This window comes from Bufo gargarizans, chromosome 2 (genome assembly GCF_014858855.1).
Source record: "Bufo gargarizans isolate SCDJY-AF-19 chromosome 2, ASM1485885v1, whole genome shotgun sequence".
NCBI classification, from domain to species: Eukaryota; Metazoa; Chordata; class Amphibia; order Anura; family Bufonidae; genus Bufo; species Bufo gargarizans.
In genome coordinates, this window is record NC_058081.1 from 87942572 (window position 1) to 87960998 (window position 18427).

Sequence of the window (18427 nt, forward strand, 5' to 3'; positions counted from 1 at the left end):
TACAAGGTGACCCTTATACAGAAGGGTCACCGTACTAAACAGACTCGCCTCTCCCTTGGGCCTAGGCTGTAGCTGTATTGTGACAGCCGGCATGGGAAGGGCTGCAGTTTGTGTAGGTTCGCCTTACTCATGTGTATGGGGCCTCTATATATAGAGCCGTATATGTAACAATTCCTTGCCCGTGAATAGAGAATGGGAGCAAACATTACATGGTAGAACACATATCAATGCCAGTATATGCTTACAGCTCCTCTGTGCTGCTCATGTGTTCTAGACAGGCATATAAACCAGTCCAATCTCTGTACTTTGCAGAATGTTAGTCTGCCCTTTGTCCTCTGTTTATTGACACCAGGCTATCCTCCAAAAGCCTTCGCCTCACTGTGCATGCAGATGCACTCGCACGTCCTGCTGCCATTCCTGAGCAAGCTCTGCGCTGGTGTTGACCCCACACCATAGGTGGAATTCTCTTTAGGAGACTGCCATGGCTCTTGTTGGTCTTCCTTGGTCTGCCTAAAGCCTTCTTCACAGCAACCGAACCTCTCCCCTTGGAGTTCTTGATTATCCGATAAATGGTTGATTTTAGATGCAGTCGTACAGGCATCAATGTCCTTGCCTGTGAAGCCCTTGCGATGCAAAGCAATGATGACTGCACGTATTTCCTTGGAGGTAACCATGGTTAAAGGGGTTGTCTCATTTCAGTAGCATTTATCATGAAGAGAAAGGTAATACAAGCCCCCTACTAAGGCTGGATTCATTTTTCCATCACATTATACACTGCTCTTTTCCGTGGTTACCGACCACCCTGCAATCCATCAGTGGTGGTCGTGCTTGCACACTGTAGGAAAAAGCATCAGCCTCTCTGGTGGCCAAGACCATGGGAGCGCACATAGGCTGGTGCTTTTTCCTATGTTGTGCAAGCATACCACTGATGGATTGCAGGGTGGTCGTATCCATGGAAACAAACAGTCTATAATGTGATGGGAAAATGAATCCAGTCGGCAAAGGAAGCAATATCGATAAGAACAGTACATTAGTAGGTGGCTTGTATTAACTTCTGATTTAGAGAGGAAAACAGCACTACTCACTGGATGTATGCAAAAATATGTCCCAATGGTGGTGCCAGCGGTGTTGGTTCCAAGCCCGACGGGCCCCCAGTAATCCATAAAAGAAAATAATTACCACAGCACTCTGTCTTCAGTCATATATGGTTTATTCACCAGTCGTGCAATGTTTCGACTTCTTTTTCAAGCAGACTCTGTGGCATTAACTTCCTCTACATGATAAATGCCACTTACTGAAGTGAGAGAGCCCCTTTAACAGAAGAAGACAATGATGTAATGTCCCACTCCCCCTTTCATATCGACTAGTAGTCTTCTCTCCTAAGTCAGTCAGCAGGACAGTGATATCAGCTACCTTGTCCTTGTTAACAACAAGACGGTCCCTGAAATAATGTTAGCGGGCCATTGTGTGGTGGGGCTGAAATGCAGGGGACATTTTTTTTTTTTTTTTTTGCCGTGCCGATTAAGTTAATTTCCATGGTAAAAAAGGACTTTGCAAGTAATTCTTTTTCTTCTGATTACTCTTCCTAACAATCTCGAGTTAATGCAAATTGTCCAAACCTCCTGTGGAACAGGGCCATTGTATTTTATGTCATGTTTTATGTGATTTTTTTATTTTTTTTTCTTCCCTGTTATATGTGTATCAGGCCTGTTAAGGTGTAGTTCCTCCTCCTAGACAGTAGAGGGAACCCCTAAAAAGCCAAGTGTTGCACCCTAGCCAGAGGGTAGCTGAGGATCAGCTTCTGACATGCAGCTAGGTAGCCCAGGCTCCTAGCTTGCCACCAGGAGAAGGGTTTGCCTCCTGAGGGAAACTAAGTTCCTACAAAGTACAGTGCAGAGCAAAAGTGTTTCCAGCCAACCTGAGGGCTGAAGGGCAGAAGGATCTATTTAAAGCAAGGAGATATATACCTGAGGAAGTTTCCCCTAACCAAGGATAAAGCCAGCAATAGGGCATACGGGCCTTGGGATAAAGACAGACAGGATTCTGAGGAAAAGTGCAGCCTGATCTGTAAGTGTTTAACCATCTGAGTATCTTGCAAGAACTTTGTGCCTGCCAATTGATGTAAAGCCTGCATATGACTACTTCTTGCGTATGGAACTCTGACCAAAGACTGTAAATAGTTAACTGTTCAGTAAACAGAAGTTTTGGTTCACTGCAACTCGCGTTCCTCACTTATTACTACCATAAATCTGTGTGCCACCGCTACCGGCGTCACGAATTTAAAGGGATCTTGTTACCGGCACATTAAACAAACCTGAAACATCCAGGGCACCTCACCATCAGGCCTGGTCCCTAAACACAGAGAGTGCCCCAGAGGTCCCCTGTGCCAGCCTCTCCATCACAGCTGTATGTAAAAGACTGGGAGTACTATAACCACCCTCAGTTAATATAACTACCCCTGTGACCTCACCATTCGCCTCACCCTGCAGGGCTGCGTATTTTGCCACCATAGACGCTGAAGCAGCAAACTTTGTGAAAACGAAAATTTGTATCAGTCTCAAAACTTTGAGCTATGGATGATGTAGAAGTTTTTGTGTTGTATAAATCGTTACATTTACAGTAGATCTGACGCCATTGCTATAAAGTGGGATGTCTCTCGTGATCCAACAACAGTAGAAGGAAAAAGGCAAGAAAACTGACATAGGAAGGTGTGCCCTCCTACCGGATTTCAGTAAGGCCTCCTGCACACAACCGTTTTTTTTCTCCGTTTACTGGCCGTTTTTTGTGTTCTGTATACGGTCCGTATACGGAACTATTCATTTCAATGGTTCCGCAAAAAAAACCTGAATGCATTCCGTTTCTGTATTTCCGTTTTTCCTTTCCATTTAAAGATAGAACTTGTCTTATTATTGCCCGCAAATCACATTTCGTGGCTCCATTCAAGTCAATGGTTCCGCAAAAAAACGGAACACATAAGAAATGTACTCCGTATGTCTTCCGTATCCGTTCTGTTTTTGCTGAACCATCTATTGAAAATTTTATGCTCAGCCCAATTTTTTCTATGTAATTACTGTACTTTATATGCCATACGGAAAAATGGAACGGAACCAGAAACGCTACAGAAACGGGAAAACGGATCCGTTGCTGCTTCTCCGTTCAGCTCTATGGGACTGCCAGAGATAGGCGAGTCATTGTACGGGACTATATCCAGCAGTCCATACAGTTAAGCGGAGGAGCAGTGCGTGACTGCAGCATAATTGGAAACAGGGCATCTTGGCCTCCAGTCTTGTGTTTGTTAATGGACATCCCCTTTAAAGAGTTATTCCCACTTTAAACATTGGCTATACCTTAAATGTCTAATAAATGCACATCCCACCTTACTTATACCCAGAACAAGGGTCCCCAGGACTCCCGTCCCTCTTGTTCAGGCAGTCACTGGATGCAGACGGATAATAGACTGGTGGCCGCACATGTCCACCACTCTCTCCATTTACTTATGTGGGAATCAAGGAAGGAACTGAGCACGCTTGCTCGGCTGACCCCCATAGAAGTAAATGGAGAGAGCCACGGATATGTGCTGCCACCACTGTTCATTCTCCTCCTGGATTTGGTGGCCTGTGGTCGCCTTACCAAGCAGGATGGGGTCAGAGGACCTGCTTTCTCCACACAGGTACAGGTCCTGTGGATAACATCAATGTGGTGGGAATCTGAAATATTTCTTGTGATTTCTCCTTTTAGTAACTGAATGTCTGGTTAGGCTGGGGCTACACTGGTCGTGGCCAGGATTGCTGAGTAGCGGTGATCCTATAGAAATGAATGGGATCGCCACGACAGTCGACGGAAATCCAACATGGCTGCATTTCTATGGGATCACCACTACTCGGCGACCCTGGCAGTGACAGCTGTCCCGCGACCAGTGTGGCCACGTCTCCTGGCACTGAATCTGTGCACATAGATGGGCAAGTCACAGCTCACAGGCCAACAGGTGCAGAAGCCTCATATAAAGCAGTAGCCATTCATGGAGCGTCGCGGGGGTTACTGAGAATCGGAACCACAGGGATCAGATACTGATGACCTATCCTGGGGATCGGTCATCAGTATTAAACACTCGGACAACCCCTTTAAAAGGGAACTTGTCACCCCTCCTATGCTACCCTCACTGAAGGCAGCATAGTATAGTGACAGACGCGCTGATTTCAGTCGGCTGTCTCTTCTGGGCTAGCATTCAGTACTTTTACAGGCCAAACCTCGCAGTGAGGAGATGAGTCCGCTGAGACTCGCTGGACTGCCAGCCTCCTTTTTTTTTTTTCTGCCTAAAGGGGTTTTGGTCACAAAGCATATTCTAAATCTTTCAACTCGCCTGGATTTGAGTACTTTTATAATTACCTGTAATTAACAATGTAGTATAGGCAGTGAGCTATTCAACAAAACGTACCTGTATAGCGCAAAATGCAGGTACGCCAAAAATATTGACGTCTTTGTGTTTTTTTTTTTTTTTTTTTTTTTGTTTTTTTTTACTAGCCCATTGTAACAATGCCTATTCTTTTCTGCAACACGGACAAGAATAGGGCATGTTCTAACTTTTTTGCAGGACTGTGGAACGGACATGCGGATGCAGACAGCACACGGTGTTCTGTTTGCATTTTTTGTGGCCCCATTGAAATGAATGTATCCTCATCCAGTCTGCAAAAAAAATGCAGATCAGACACGACCAAAAATACCGTAGTTTTAAATGGGGCCTAAATCTTCAACTGCCATCAGCCATATGTTCTGTAAATAAGGGTCTATTCCGTTCCGCAATATCGGGAATGGGTGCGGACCCATTCATTCTCAATGGGGCAGAACGGGATGCGGAGAGCACACTATGTGCTCTCCGCATTTCCGGAGCACGGCCCCAAACTTCTGGACTTTGGCCCCGAACTTCCGGGACGCGGCTCTGCAAAAAAACAGAACACGTCCTATTCTTGTCCGCAATTGCGGACAAGAATAGGCAGTTCATGGGGGGTGTCAGCCTGGTGTATTACGGATTGTGTGAATGGACCCTAAAAGCCGTGACAGTTACAGGGAGAGACTGCAGCAGAAAGGACATGCCCCCTGAGCTGCCAGCTAGCAGAGCGCTTGAAGCCATGAATGGGGAGATCTCTGGATCCATGTGAGGTACAGGGCTTGTTAGGAAGGGATTGTCATGTCCTATATGATGTCTGATTTTCATTTTTACATCAATCGAGGCATTACCCCTTTAGCAGGAAAGAGACCTGTCAGGAGGCGGGGAGGGCGGGCCAGTGAGTCTCATCAGACTCCTCTCCCTCACGACGAAGTTTGGCCTGTAAAAGTACTGAATGCTAGCCCAAAAGGGACAGCCGCCAGAAATCAGTGTGTCTGTCACTATACTATGCTGCCTTCAGTGAGGGTAGCATAGGAGAGGTGACAAGTTCCCTCTTAAAGGGGTTGTCCGAGTCTTTAGTACTGATGACCGATCATACGGATGCAGACAGCACAGGTCATCAGTATCTGATTTTGTGTGTCCGACTCTCAGTAATCCCTGCCGATCATCTGTTTGAAGACGCAGTGATGCACTGTAAATGGCTGCTGCGCCTGCGCAGTGTTGGCCTGTAACGCATGAGCTGTATGGGACTTGCCCTCCTGTGTGCACAGATTCAGTGCCCTTTATGCTGTTTGCAAATCCATTTTCCACAGGGCTGTTGGCACAGAGTATTTGCATCTCGACTGTGACTGTGACACGGTTGAAGATATTAGGTGAGGGGGGCGAGAGCAGCATATTTTAGTAACCTTTGCTTCCCCTGTCGGAACAGGAGGCTGTATGATGAATGGGCTTTGCCACATTCCAGCTGTCGTTCAGCCTCCTATGTTACTTCATCATCTTCCACTACACGGTCCCATACACTGAGGGGGGCCACATTACGCCTCTTCCTCTGTCTGCTGCATGGATTTGACAGGACAAAGCCTCTGGCACAGGGCTGGCAGTATTTCTGCAGGCTTGCACTCTGATGTCTCTCTGAGAGAGCTGTCACGCTGGTCATGTATTGTCTCGTGCTCCCCGGCTAATCCGACAGTCTCTTCTAGCTGATTCCATTTATTTTTAACCATTTTCCCTAAATGGTTCCTTGTGATTTGATGTAATATGTGGGAGGAGGGTGCAGCATCCAGTCTAAACAAGGCCGAGATCATCGCTGACACGGAGGAGGAGGGGGATAATTCAGTGTAATATACAGTTATGCTTCCCTGCAGGCCTGGAGTATGAGATGTGCAATGGCCGGTGTCCTCAGTGACTACAAACATCAGTATAAGGGCTCATTCACACGGCCGTATAAACGGATCCGGTATTCTGTACCGCGGCTCCGCAGAAAAGATAGAACATATCCTATTGTCTGCACTCGCGGACAAGAATAGGCATTTTCTATTATGGTTGCGGCCATGTGCGGTCCGCAAATGGTCGGTATCCGTGTTTTGCACATCCGCAAAGCACTACGGCTGTCTGAATGGGCCCTAAGGCCGCTTGCACAGAGTCAGGATTTGGTCAGTCTTTAATCAGTGCGAGTTCGAAACGCCAAACAGGTGCAAATCTTATACCTTTTTTTCTATTTCAGGCTCCACTCCTGGTTTTGGATAACAATCGCTGATTGGAAATCACTGATCAAACACTGACAGTGTGAAAGCGGCCTAAGGCAAGGCCCTGCTAACTTCTCCTGGTGTGTAGCGACATACACAGTGGCACCATGCTGTGACTACCTGAGATTTACAGGCACATGATGTTAAAGGGGTTACCCACTTTTATACTGATGACCTATCCCGAGGATAGGTTATCAGTATCAGATCAGTGGGGGTTCGACTTCCGGCACCCCCGCCGCTCAACTGTTTGAAGAGAAAGCAGCACTCATATGAGCACCGCCTTCTCTTCACTGTTTAACTGCTCGCAACCAAAGCAGTGAGCAGGAGTTAAAGCCACTTGCACACGACCGTATGGCTTTTTCTGTATTTTGCAGTCTGTTTTAAACGGATCAATTTTTTAGGTTTTGTGTTTCCGCTTCCATTCCGTTTGGTTTCCGCTTGTGATCCATTTTTTTTGCAGATCGGAAGCGGAAGCATACAATAATGTTTAAACAGTAAGTACATTAAAAAATTGATGGTTCTGCAAAAATGGAAAGGATACGGAAGACATACGTATGCATTCAGTTTTTTTTTTTTTTTTTTGTTTTGTTTTTTTGAACCATTGACTTGAATGGATCCACGGAATGTGATTTGAGGGCAATAATAGGACGTTTTATCTTTGAACGGAAATATGGAAACGGAATGCATATGGAGTACCTTCCGTTGTTTTTGCAGACCCATTGAAGTGAATGGTTCTGCAAACGGAACACAAAAAAACTGAACGGAAAGGAGAAAGAAAAACGTTTGTGTAAAAGAGGACTAATTAGAATGAAGCTATCCCATTCACTTCTATGGGACGGCTCCCTCCTGTTAAAGTGACTGGGACGGCTGAGATGTAATTAAACTGCTCACCGCTGCAGTTGCGATGGTGAGCGGGTAAATAGTGAAGACAAGGCGGAGCTCATATGAACGCTGTTTTCTCTTCAAACAGCTGATCGGCGGATAGGTCATCAATATTAAAAAAGCGGACAACCCCTTAAAGAGTGCACTGCTTTCCTCTGAAACTCCATTATGTCCCACCTCTGGCGTATTGTACACTGCAATGTATGCTGTCCTTAAACAGGACCTGACACCTCTCCTGATATGTGACCACTTGCATTCCGTTTGTAATAATAAGTCATTTATTCTTATGTCTTCATGTTGTACCATTTATTCATTATTCCTGCTACAAGTTATGAATGATTTGCGAGCAGTTTTCAATTAAGATCCAGCTGGGTGTTACCAGTTGAGGAGTGTCCCTGTATAGTACTAAACTGGCAGCACTGATTGGTTAGTGTCAGACTGTGCAGGGTCACATCCCCAACTAATAACACCCATCTTGACCTTCATTGCAAACTGCCAGAAATGTATTCCTAACTTCTAACAGGAATAATAAAGGAATGGCGCACCATATAGTCATAAGAAAGAATAGATGCTTCAGAATTGTAATTACACGGGGAATGCAAGTAGTTACTAAGACAGGCGGCCCATGTCCTCTAACTGATCCAGGCTTAATTTGCATGGGAATCATCACTGGCACATTGGGCCCATTCACACGACTGTAAGAGCTCTGTGCCCGTATTGTGGACCACAGACAGCTGGTCTGCAATATACGGGCACTGGCCATGTGCACTCCGTGGTGCGGACTCATTAACATGAATGGATCCGCGATCCACAAAATATGTCAAAAGGTAGGACATGCCTATCTTTTGCGGAACGGAGGCACGGATCTGAAGTCAGGAAGGCACTAAGAAGCAGTTCCATGGGCTTCTGGGTCTGTGCCTCCGCACCGCAAAAGATAGGACATGTCCTGTCTTTTGCCGCATGTTGCGGATCACGGACCCATTCAAGTAAATGGGAACGCAATTAGGACCGCAGCACGGGCACCTGGCCCTTACGTTTATCTGACTGAGCCCTAAAAGGTTGTTTTGTCAGACGTTGGTTTAGGTAGGTATTTTCCACATGAGCTGGGGACCATTGATGTGATCTTGGAGCGTGCTGACAGCAGATGCTCCCTTCTTCTGGACAGGCCTGTCCATTATCTGAATATTGATTTACCATGGAGACAGATAAGGTGTATTATAGCAGGACAGCTGTATCTTCCTTAAAGGGGTTTTCCGGCACAGTAAGAATTGGTAGCCATGGGCTCAGAGGGGCTTAAAGGGGGAGCCTGTCAGCACGATTTCACTAATAGAAGTACCAGCAGTGCCCGAAAATACCTAACAGCGCTGCAGACATACCTGCACGTGTGATATTTGTAGATGTGCGGAAAATCAACTTTTATTCTTATTTAAAACAGCTGCCAAGTGGCCATACGCGTTAAAAAAAACAGCTGACCACTTCTGGTCCAGTGCCCGCTGCTCTCCGTGTCCTGTCCCAGCTCCACACATCAGAAATGCCATAAGCTGCCCGCTCAGCCGGTCCCCACTGGGAATGTCAGGAAAGACATGCCCAGCTGATCACTGGCTGAGGTGGGTAGGTGCGAAGGTCCGTGAGTGGCAGTACCAGCCTGTCCTGGCATTTCTGGTGTGTCGAGGAGGGAGCGGAGCTGTGCAGCTGTGAGGAAGGGAGACTCATGGTGCCAATTGCCACCCTTTCATCAATGCGGTGCACACTGCTTCATATATGCCGCACACATAAAGGTGCTCGTCCACAATGGACAGAGGATGTTACCGCACGCTGCGCCACTTTTCTGGTGCATTTTCTTCCGAGGAGGATTCGAGAGGATGAAACGTTCACTTGTCTTGTATTCTCCAGCTTTGCGGCCAGATGTAGATGGCGGGGGAAGGGTTATCTATTCAGACTACAGAGCCTGCTGTGTGCAGGTTCAACCCCTGTCTGGATAGATCTAAATGTAAAGCTGAGATGGGGGTGTAACACGTATTTTATTAGATCTTGTTAAAAGATATCTGTGGGTATATGGGTAGAAGGCTGGGATGGTGGCAGTTACAAACTGTCCGCTCCCGATAATGGCCTCATCGCGAGAAGAGGTGAGAGCTGCATTTACATGTAGCAATCACCTCTGCTGTATAGAGATGTGCGATCGCTCCTCCTCATACAGATTCATTGGGGGGAATTTATCATGATTTGAAGTCAGTATTTCTTGAGTGTTGTGGGACTGTTTATTGGGTGTTATGTTCCCTCCTATAATAGCGAGTATATTAGTGAGTGTACAGTGACCCGTGTTACTCTATTTTAGCTTTTCCACCCCCTTATGCAGACCAGATTTCTTTTGACAAATGTTCATCTACATACTGGCCATCTTCTTTGAGAATATCGCCCCCACTAAAAGACTATGGCCCTGATTAATCAAGACCGGCGTCTGTGCTGCCAGAGCCCTGTCAATCAAAGTGGAGAAGGCACAGCAGTTGCAGAGAGAGCAGAGCCTCTAGGTGTAACGCAATTGCGGACAAGAATAGGACGTGTTTTATTTTTTTCGGGAACGGAATTGTGGACCCGTTCCAAAATGCGTAATGAAATTACGTACTTGTGAATAGACCCTAGTGGAGCAGCAGCATGAACACTACTCCGAAAGGGTGAAGCAGAGCCTCTGCACTTGCGCTGCCACCCTGTCAGTCAGGCGGCAGGGGGAGCTTCATCGGGAGCGGGGACAGCACCATGCAGGGGGAGAACTCGTCAAGAATCGATTAGCTTCTCTCTAGTACGAATGTTCATTCTCGTTATTTATCCCATGTAAATGGGCCTTTATTCATACATTAACATTTCCAGGAAGAATAACAGATGAAACACTCAACAAAGAGTTAAAAAAAAAAAAAAAAAAAAAAAAAAAAAAAAAAGATTCTCCAGAATTCTACATCATGGAGAATACAATTGCAGAGTATGTAAGCTGTGAAGGTAACTGTGCTCCTTTGTTGCCATATTGGGCTGGGGCTGGGGCACAAGATATACTGTGTACTTCCCTCGCCTTATTGTCTGCACACGCAGTGTCTAGTAATGGCGATCAGGCTATAATGCTGACCCATGGATCTGTAGAGAAGCTCTGCTTGCTTTTCTGTCAGTTGATGTTCGAGTCCAAAGAAACGGCTGTTATTAAAGAGCCATTTCTCAGAGGCCCCAAAAGATTACAGGGCAGGATGCAGCATTGGATACTGACGAGAACCTCCTGTTTTATCATCGTCTTCATTAAAGAGTCACTCCGGCAATTTTTTCACCACTTATATTCTAGCACTGTAATATCTTTGATAGCAGCTCGCTTGTGTCCGTACATTTTGAACGCTTTCTTTTTGGGTGTGTAATCTCCATTCTGACTTCATCCTTTTCCCTTTAGACAGGAGGTCAGTCTCTCCTGTGTGGCTGACTTCCTGAGAGCCACAGGATTGCATCACAATTTAGCCGATCCCTCCTGGCACTTCAGAGACTCCCCATCTAGCTCCACAGTCCTTGTTCCCCTGTATGTCCCTGAGTATGTCTAAGTGACCGCGGCTGCAGTGATGTAGTATGGGAGCGACAGTGTTATGTAACTCCTGTGACTGGCACTATGAAGACTGGAGTGTGCTACACCAGGGCTGCCAGAGCAGGCAATTAATTTTAGGATAAGGCATAGGCCTCGTCAGCAGTCTGTGCACTAGATTTCAGTAATCTACGCCAGCTTCTGGCGTAAATAATGGTAAAGGTCATTAAAAAAGTTGCAAAACTGGGTTTTGCTACATTTTATGGACAAATTAGTGGCATAGGGGAATGATAAGGCTACTTTCACACTAGCGCTTGATCGGATCCGTTCTGAACGGATCCGATCATATTAATGCAGACGGAGGCTCCGTTCAGTACGGATCCGTCTGCATTAATAACTTAGAAAAATTTCTAAGTGCGCAAGATGCCTGAGCGGATCCGTTCAGACTTTCAATGTAAAGTCAATGGGGGACGGATCCGCTTGAAGATTGAGCCATATGGTGTCATCTTCAAGCGGATCCGTTCCCATTGACTTACATTGTAAGTCTGAACGGATCCGCTCGCCTCCGCACGGCCAGGCGGACAGCTGAACGCTGCAAGCAGCTTTCAGCTGTCCGCCTGTCCGTGCGGAGGCGAGCGGAGGCTGAACGCCGCCAGACTGATGCAGTCTGAGCGGATCCGCTCCATTCAGACTGCATCAGGGCTGGACGGAGGCGTTCGGGTCCGCTCGTGAGCCCCTTCAAACGGAGCTCACGAGCGGACCGACGAACGCTAAGTGTGAAAGGAGCCTAAGTTTGTCTCTGCTGTCTGTGTATAAATGTGCAGTATGTTCCTATGTGATGCAGCTTCACACTTCTGCCTCCTGCTTGTAACAGCTGAGACGGAGAAACCTCACAAGCAGGAGGCAGGGGAGACGGGCTGAGTCTGCATCTGGGACTCTGCGGTGGGAAAGATATAGAACTGATCACTGCGCAAGGAAGCCATTAAACATGCAAAAGATCTGCACTCGTTTCCATCCGGATTTTTGTGCGTTGAACAGCACAAAAAACACGTGTTATTTTTTTGACCTAATTGACATGCTGTGGATTTCAATATCCGCATGGTAGGAATAAAGAAGCAAAGTATACATGAAATTTACCTAGTCTCATACACTTTACTGGTACTATATTACGCTGCGGTTTGTCCACATGAAAGTCCGTGTGTAAATCCGCAATGTGTGCAGGTAGCCATAGGGTCCACCTGTCCAAGCCACGTCTACCAACAGCAGCCAGTGACCACGGTTCAGCCTCTGGCTGCCCCAGGGGACTCCTGACAGATTTGGTTCAAACATTTGTGAATGGGCACGTATGGAGCGGTTCTTCAGGTGCAGAAATGACTGAAGCAAATCTGCAGAGTGTGAACCTAAACTTGTGTAAGGGAATTGGCTGTAGCTCTATTCGTCACCTTTGGGAATAGATGTGCAGGTCAGGTTAGTCATCCCCGTCCTACACCAAGTGTCTCACTGATGGACTTGGAGTTCGCTGAAATGTCATCTGTGACCTGTAGGATGCTGCAGAGATAAGGCATCGACAACGCTGGATTAGGCAGATTAATACAGGGTTCCCGGGGAGGGGGTTGTCACAGTAACCTGGCAGGGCTGTGTTGCGTCCCCTGGAAGCCAGTGCTTCAGACTCTCATATTAACAGGCAATTACAAGGATAATGTGTGTGCAGCCGACTGCCGACCTCCTGTCTGCTAGATTGCTGAGATTGCTGTGGGAAGCTGGTAAACCACCAGGGATTTTTTATTTTTTTTAAAAATCAGATAATTTTTATTGAAAGTTTTTTCAACAACAGAAAGAAGACACCAGGGATTTTAAAAGGGAAGTAATTTCCAAAGATTCCATTATTATTTTGTAAGAGTCAATTGATGTTGTGCTGTCTTGCACGACATTTATGTTGCAGCAATGTCGCGCAACGTTTTTTGTAATGATGGTAAATGTCACTGTGACTTGCTGTCGTGTCGCTGCATTTCGCACTGCCATTCCCAAAAATGTTGCGAAGACTTTTTTGCAACAAATGTCACCGTGTAGCCCTAGCCTTGCCCATTTAGGGTGTGTCCCACCCGCCTCCACGAGTGGTAGTGTTTTGGCCGGGTTTTCATGCCATGCAAGAAGGTCCAAATCCCCGGACTGTTTCCCTGCAGTGGGATATAAACGGCAACTATATTACTGGGACCCTGCTAGATAATTAGAGGGCACGATGCTGCCGTTGTGGCGCACAGATCCCTAGAAGGTCATCTGCATCCTCTCCACCATGTCTGACATTTTGACCCCCTAGGCCCCTTGAATGCTTTGTGTTTAGGTGATCATTTCCTTTGGCAGTCACATCTTTCTAAATCTGAACTGCACAGAATAAGGCCTCGTGCACACGACTGTATGTATTTTGCAGTCGAGACAGATCCACAAAAACGGATACCATCCTTGCTGCATCCATTTCTTGCAGACCCATGGGTCCGTGGTCTGCATTTTGTGGCCAAGTATAGGACATGATCTATCTTTTTGTGTAACGGCTATATGGATGCGGAAAGCACACGGATCATCTTTGCGCTTTCCACATCTGTATCATCCATGTGCTTTCCGCATCCATTTCCCCGTTCCTCAAAAAGATAGCATTTCTGTCCCCAAAATGCGAACCACAAACCCATTCAAGTCAGTGGGTCTGCAAAAAAAGGGGGTGGCACACAGACCGCATATGTATTTTGCAGATCTGCTGTGGCACATATCATCCCCTTTGTATGATATCCATATGTCCTCATGGGACAACCCCTTTTATTCATTTTTCTGAAAGGGGTCCTAGAAGCAGAGATCTATGGTTCTTTTCTTCACACTCAAGAGCTGCTTTACCACGGTAGTCACTGGAGGACCTTGGATATCACACATCCGTGGAAAGACACAGTTTGATTTAAGGGGTTAGCTCACAAATTAAAATAAAATCCCAAGTTATGTACACTGTTATTGTCAAGGGGTTTTCCCAGCAACCAGCTGGTCCCACAAACCCACCATAATTGCACATAACTCACCTGTAGGAGAAAGTTTGTAATATACACTGAGCAAAAATATAAACGCAAGACTTTCAGTTTTGCTCCTATTTTGCATAAGCTGAACGCAAAGATCTGAAACATTTTCTACAGACACAAAAGACCCATTACTCTCAAATATTGTTCACAAATCTGTCTAAATCTGTGTTAGTGAGCACTTCTCCTTTGCCGAGATAATCCATCCCACCTCACAGGTGTGGTATATCAAGGTGCTGATTAGACAGCATGAATATTGCACAGGTGTCCCTTAGACTGCCCACAATACAACACCACTATGAAATGTGCACAGTTTTGCCTTACTGGGGGAAGGTCAGAAAACCAGTCAGTATCTGGTGTGGCCACCATTTGCCTCACGCATTGCAGCACATCTCCTTTGCATAGAGTTGATCAGGTTGTTGATTGTGGCCTGTGGAATGTTGGTCCACTCCTCTTCAGTAGCTGTGCGAAGTTGCAGAATATTAGCAGGTACTCTGTTGTATACGCCGATCCAGAGGATCCCAAACATGCTCAATAGGTGACATGTCCGGTGAGTATGCGGCCATGCAAGAACTGGGATGTTTTCAGCTTCCAGGAATTGTGTACAGATCCTTGCAATATGGGGCCGTGCATTATCATGCTGCAACATGAGGTGATGGTCGTGGATGAATGGCACAACAATGGGCCTCAGGATCTCGTCACTGTATCTCTGTGCATTCACAATGCCATCAATAAAATGCACCTGTGTTCGTTGTCCATAACATACGTCTGCCCATACCATAACCCCACCGCCACCATGGGCCACTCGATCCACAATGTTGATGTCGGCAAACCGCTTACCCACTCGACGCCACACACGCTGTCTGCCATCTGCCCTGAACAGTGAAAACCGGGACTCATCAGTGAACAGAATGCCTCTCCAACGTGCCAGACGCCATCGATTGTGAGCATTTGCCCACTCAAGTCGGTTACGACGACGAACTACAGTCAGGTCCAGACCCCGATGAGGACAGCAAGAATGCAGATGAGCTTCCCTGAGACGGTTTCTGACAGTTAGTTAGTGCAGAAGTTCTCTGGTTATGCAAACCGATTGTTGCTGCAGCTGTCCGGGTGGCTGGTCTCAGACGATCATGGAGGCAAACATGCTGGATGTGGAGGTCCTGGGCTGGTGTGGTTACACGTGGTCTGCGGTTGTGATGCCCATTGGATGTACTGCCAAATACTCTGAAACGCCTTTGGAGACGGCTTATGGTAGAGAAATGAACATTAATTGCACGGGCAACAGCTCTGGTAGACATTCCTGCAGTCAGCATGCCAATTGCAGGCTCCCTCAAACGTTGCGACATCTGTGGCATTGTGCTGTGTTATCAAACTGCACATTTCAGAGTGGCCTTGTATTGTGGGCAGTCTAAGGCACATATGTGCAATATTCATGCTGTCTAATCAGCACCTTGATATGCCACACCTGTGAGGTGGGATGGATTATCTCGGCAAAGGAGAAGTGCTCACTAACACAGATTTAGACAGATTTGTGAACAATATTTGAGAGTAATGGGTCTTGTGTATGCAGAAATGTTTCAGATCTTTGAGTTCAGCTCATGCAAAATGGGAGCAAAACCGAAAGTGTTGCGTTTATATTTTTGTTTAGTTTAGTTACCGTCCCAAAGTTGTGTCGATCAGCCACTCGGAATTGGCATGCTGACTGCAGGAATGTCTACCAGAGCTGTTGCCCGTGCAATTAATGTTCATTTCTCTACCATAAGCCGTCTCCAAAGGCGTTTCAGAGTATTTGGCAGTACATCCAATGGGCATCACAACCGCAGACCACGTGTAACCACACCAGCCCAGGACCTCCACATCCAGCATGTTTGCCTCCATGATCGTCTGAGACCAGCCTCTCGACGTGCGCTGCTGGAACTCCGCCCCCATTATAGTCCATGGGGACGGAGCGGCAGTCCGGGGGCCCACGGTCACTAACTGCAGGATGGATCTGACAGGCTGTTCACCCGACGGAACAGCCTGCTGGAGGTCTGTGCTGCTAGTGTGAAAGTAGCCTTAAAAAAAAAATTTTGAACAGATTTTGAAAAAAAATCAGCACGAAAATCAAATGTGGTATTTTTCAGCGCATTTATTGTGCCGAAAAATACCACGTTTTATTTTCGTGCTGATTTATTTCTTTTTTTCTGCGCGTTTTTATAATCGATCTGGTGCACATCCCCTAAGGGCCCATTCACACGACTGTGTATATTTCTGTCCATATCCGTTCTGCAATTTTGCGGATCGGATGCGGACTGCACATCGTCTGCTGTCCGCGTCCGTATGTCTGTTCGGTGGACCCACAAATAGAGGCAGCAATAGGTCATGTTCTATTTGTGGACAAGAATAGGCATTTCTATCATGGAGGAGGATGTTCCATTCCGCAAAATGCCGGTATCCGCTATAAAGCTGGGGGCTGCCTGTTCACTTGACAAGTGACCACCAGTGGTCTGATACTGATGTTGCGGTCTGCAAAAATGGATACTGTGGTGTGAATGAGCCCTAAAGCTGACACATGTAACCCCAGTCTTAATCTATCTGTCCCAGTGTTTTTTTTTCACATCTGTAGTGCTCTGTTCATTGCATAGAAATACAGTTTGTGGGATAATATCTTCAGGATTTTGTAAATGTTCAAATCTTTTTCTTCCAGGAGATCGAACCTGAAGTCAAACTTGATGGGGAGACTGCATCTGACAGTGAGGGCAAAGCAGAGACCGGTGGTACTCTTCAAGGCAGCCCGTCTGATGACACCCCAAAAGTCCTCAACCGAGCCTTGTCCAGTCTGTCTTCCAGGTGAGCTCTCTCTTTCTGGAGCCAGGCCTCCTATCTCTACCATTGTGTGCTGGTTGTGTGGACATCAGAGCTGGTGACTGCGCTGTAAGCAGATTACAGACCATCCTCCACAGGCAGCACCACTAATGAATTTGCTAGAAATCCCCAGTCAGCTCATGGGCTGTGTAAATGGTTTGCTTCACTCAAAACTGGGAAACCCAGCCTTTACAGGCTTCTAACTAAAGATAGTTGCCATGCCATTTACTGCTATAAAGCTGGGGGCTGCCCGTCCATTTGACAAGTGACCATCAGTGGTCTGATGCTGATGTTGAGGTGGAGGTCATAACTTCTTCTGGCCTTTCATACCAAATTCTGCAATTTTTATGGACCATGTGTTACAGAATTGTTACTAAACTTTCCTTCATCCGTGGTAAGGCATCCGAACATAGGGGGAGATTTATCTAGACCGGCACCTTCTGCACCAATCAGGCATGGTCATAAATTAGGTGCACCCTCCGGCAGTCCATGCGACTGTACAGAAATCTACAACAGCTCTAAGCTGTCATACATTTTTGGCTTCATTTGCACCAAAAAACTGGTGTAAATGAAGAAAAATGTGTCTCCGGTGTTGGCCATGCCCCCTGTTGGAAAAGCGGCGAGAGCGGCCTAAAAAGACACTTTGTTGCATATGAAAAGTCGCAATCAGACAGCCTTTTTCTGGCGCAAGGGAGATAATAAATCTCCCCCTTGCCCTGCCAATACCTCATTTCCATGGTCAAGGCAGAGTGACTTGTTGGTGTCCCCCACAGTCACCAGCTACTGGGGCACCAGTCCCCCTATCTATGCCGCACAGTTTTTTACATGGTATTACTTTTACAGGCAGTTGGAAGACTCCCTTTATCCTATGATTATTATAAAAAATGAAAATCGGCCATCAAAAAGTACATGGCAACCTCTTTCTAACAAAGCTAGAACCAGCCCTGTACCTCACATGGGTCCAGAGATCTCCCCATTCATTGCTCTGCTACATTTATATCAAGCTGAAAGCTCATGGGATGTGTCCTTTCTGCTGCAGCTCTGTCATTGTTACAGCTCAGGAGGCAGTTGATGGAAGGGAGCATGTGTGTCCTCCCCAGCGAGGTGGACAGAGAAATAAAAAAGAGACAAACAGCAGGTGGCACTATACAGATAGTTTGTCTAATAACTCAGTGGCTATGCAACATTTCTAATTACAAAAGTATTTAAATCCAGGTGCTGGGTTAAAAACTGCAAAATATTTTTCGTGGGACAACCTCCTTTAAGCAATATTTTTAAAGGAGGAACCTGGTAGCACAACAGGGGAGGTGAAGCACTACAGTGTTCATTAACCAGCTAGCTGCGTAGTATATGGGCACGGGATGTTCTGCGAGGGCTTGTCTGATCGGTATGATCACCTCCCTCCACATTTAGGGGTATTGGGATGGTTTTCGTGTATGTCAGACACCCCTTTTATGCTGCCTACAGACAG

At 46.5% G+C, this 18427-nt stretch overlaps 1 protein-coding gene across 1 annotated transcript in view; it reads left to right on the forward strand.

Moving 5' to 3' along the window:
- The window catches only part of CDS2 (CDP-diacylglycerol synthase 2), a 59218-nt gene that overhangs the window by 14263 nt on the left and 26528 nt on the right, over positions 1-18427 (forward strand). Inside the window, exon 2 of the mRNA XM_044283112.1 lies at positions 16799-16941. Coding sequence (XP_044139047.1) covers positions 16799-16941 — 143 coding nt within the window. The remainder of the gene's footprint in view (positions 1-16798; positions 16942-18427) is intronic.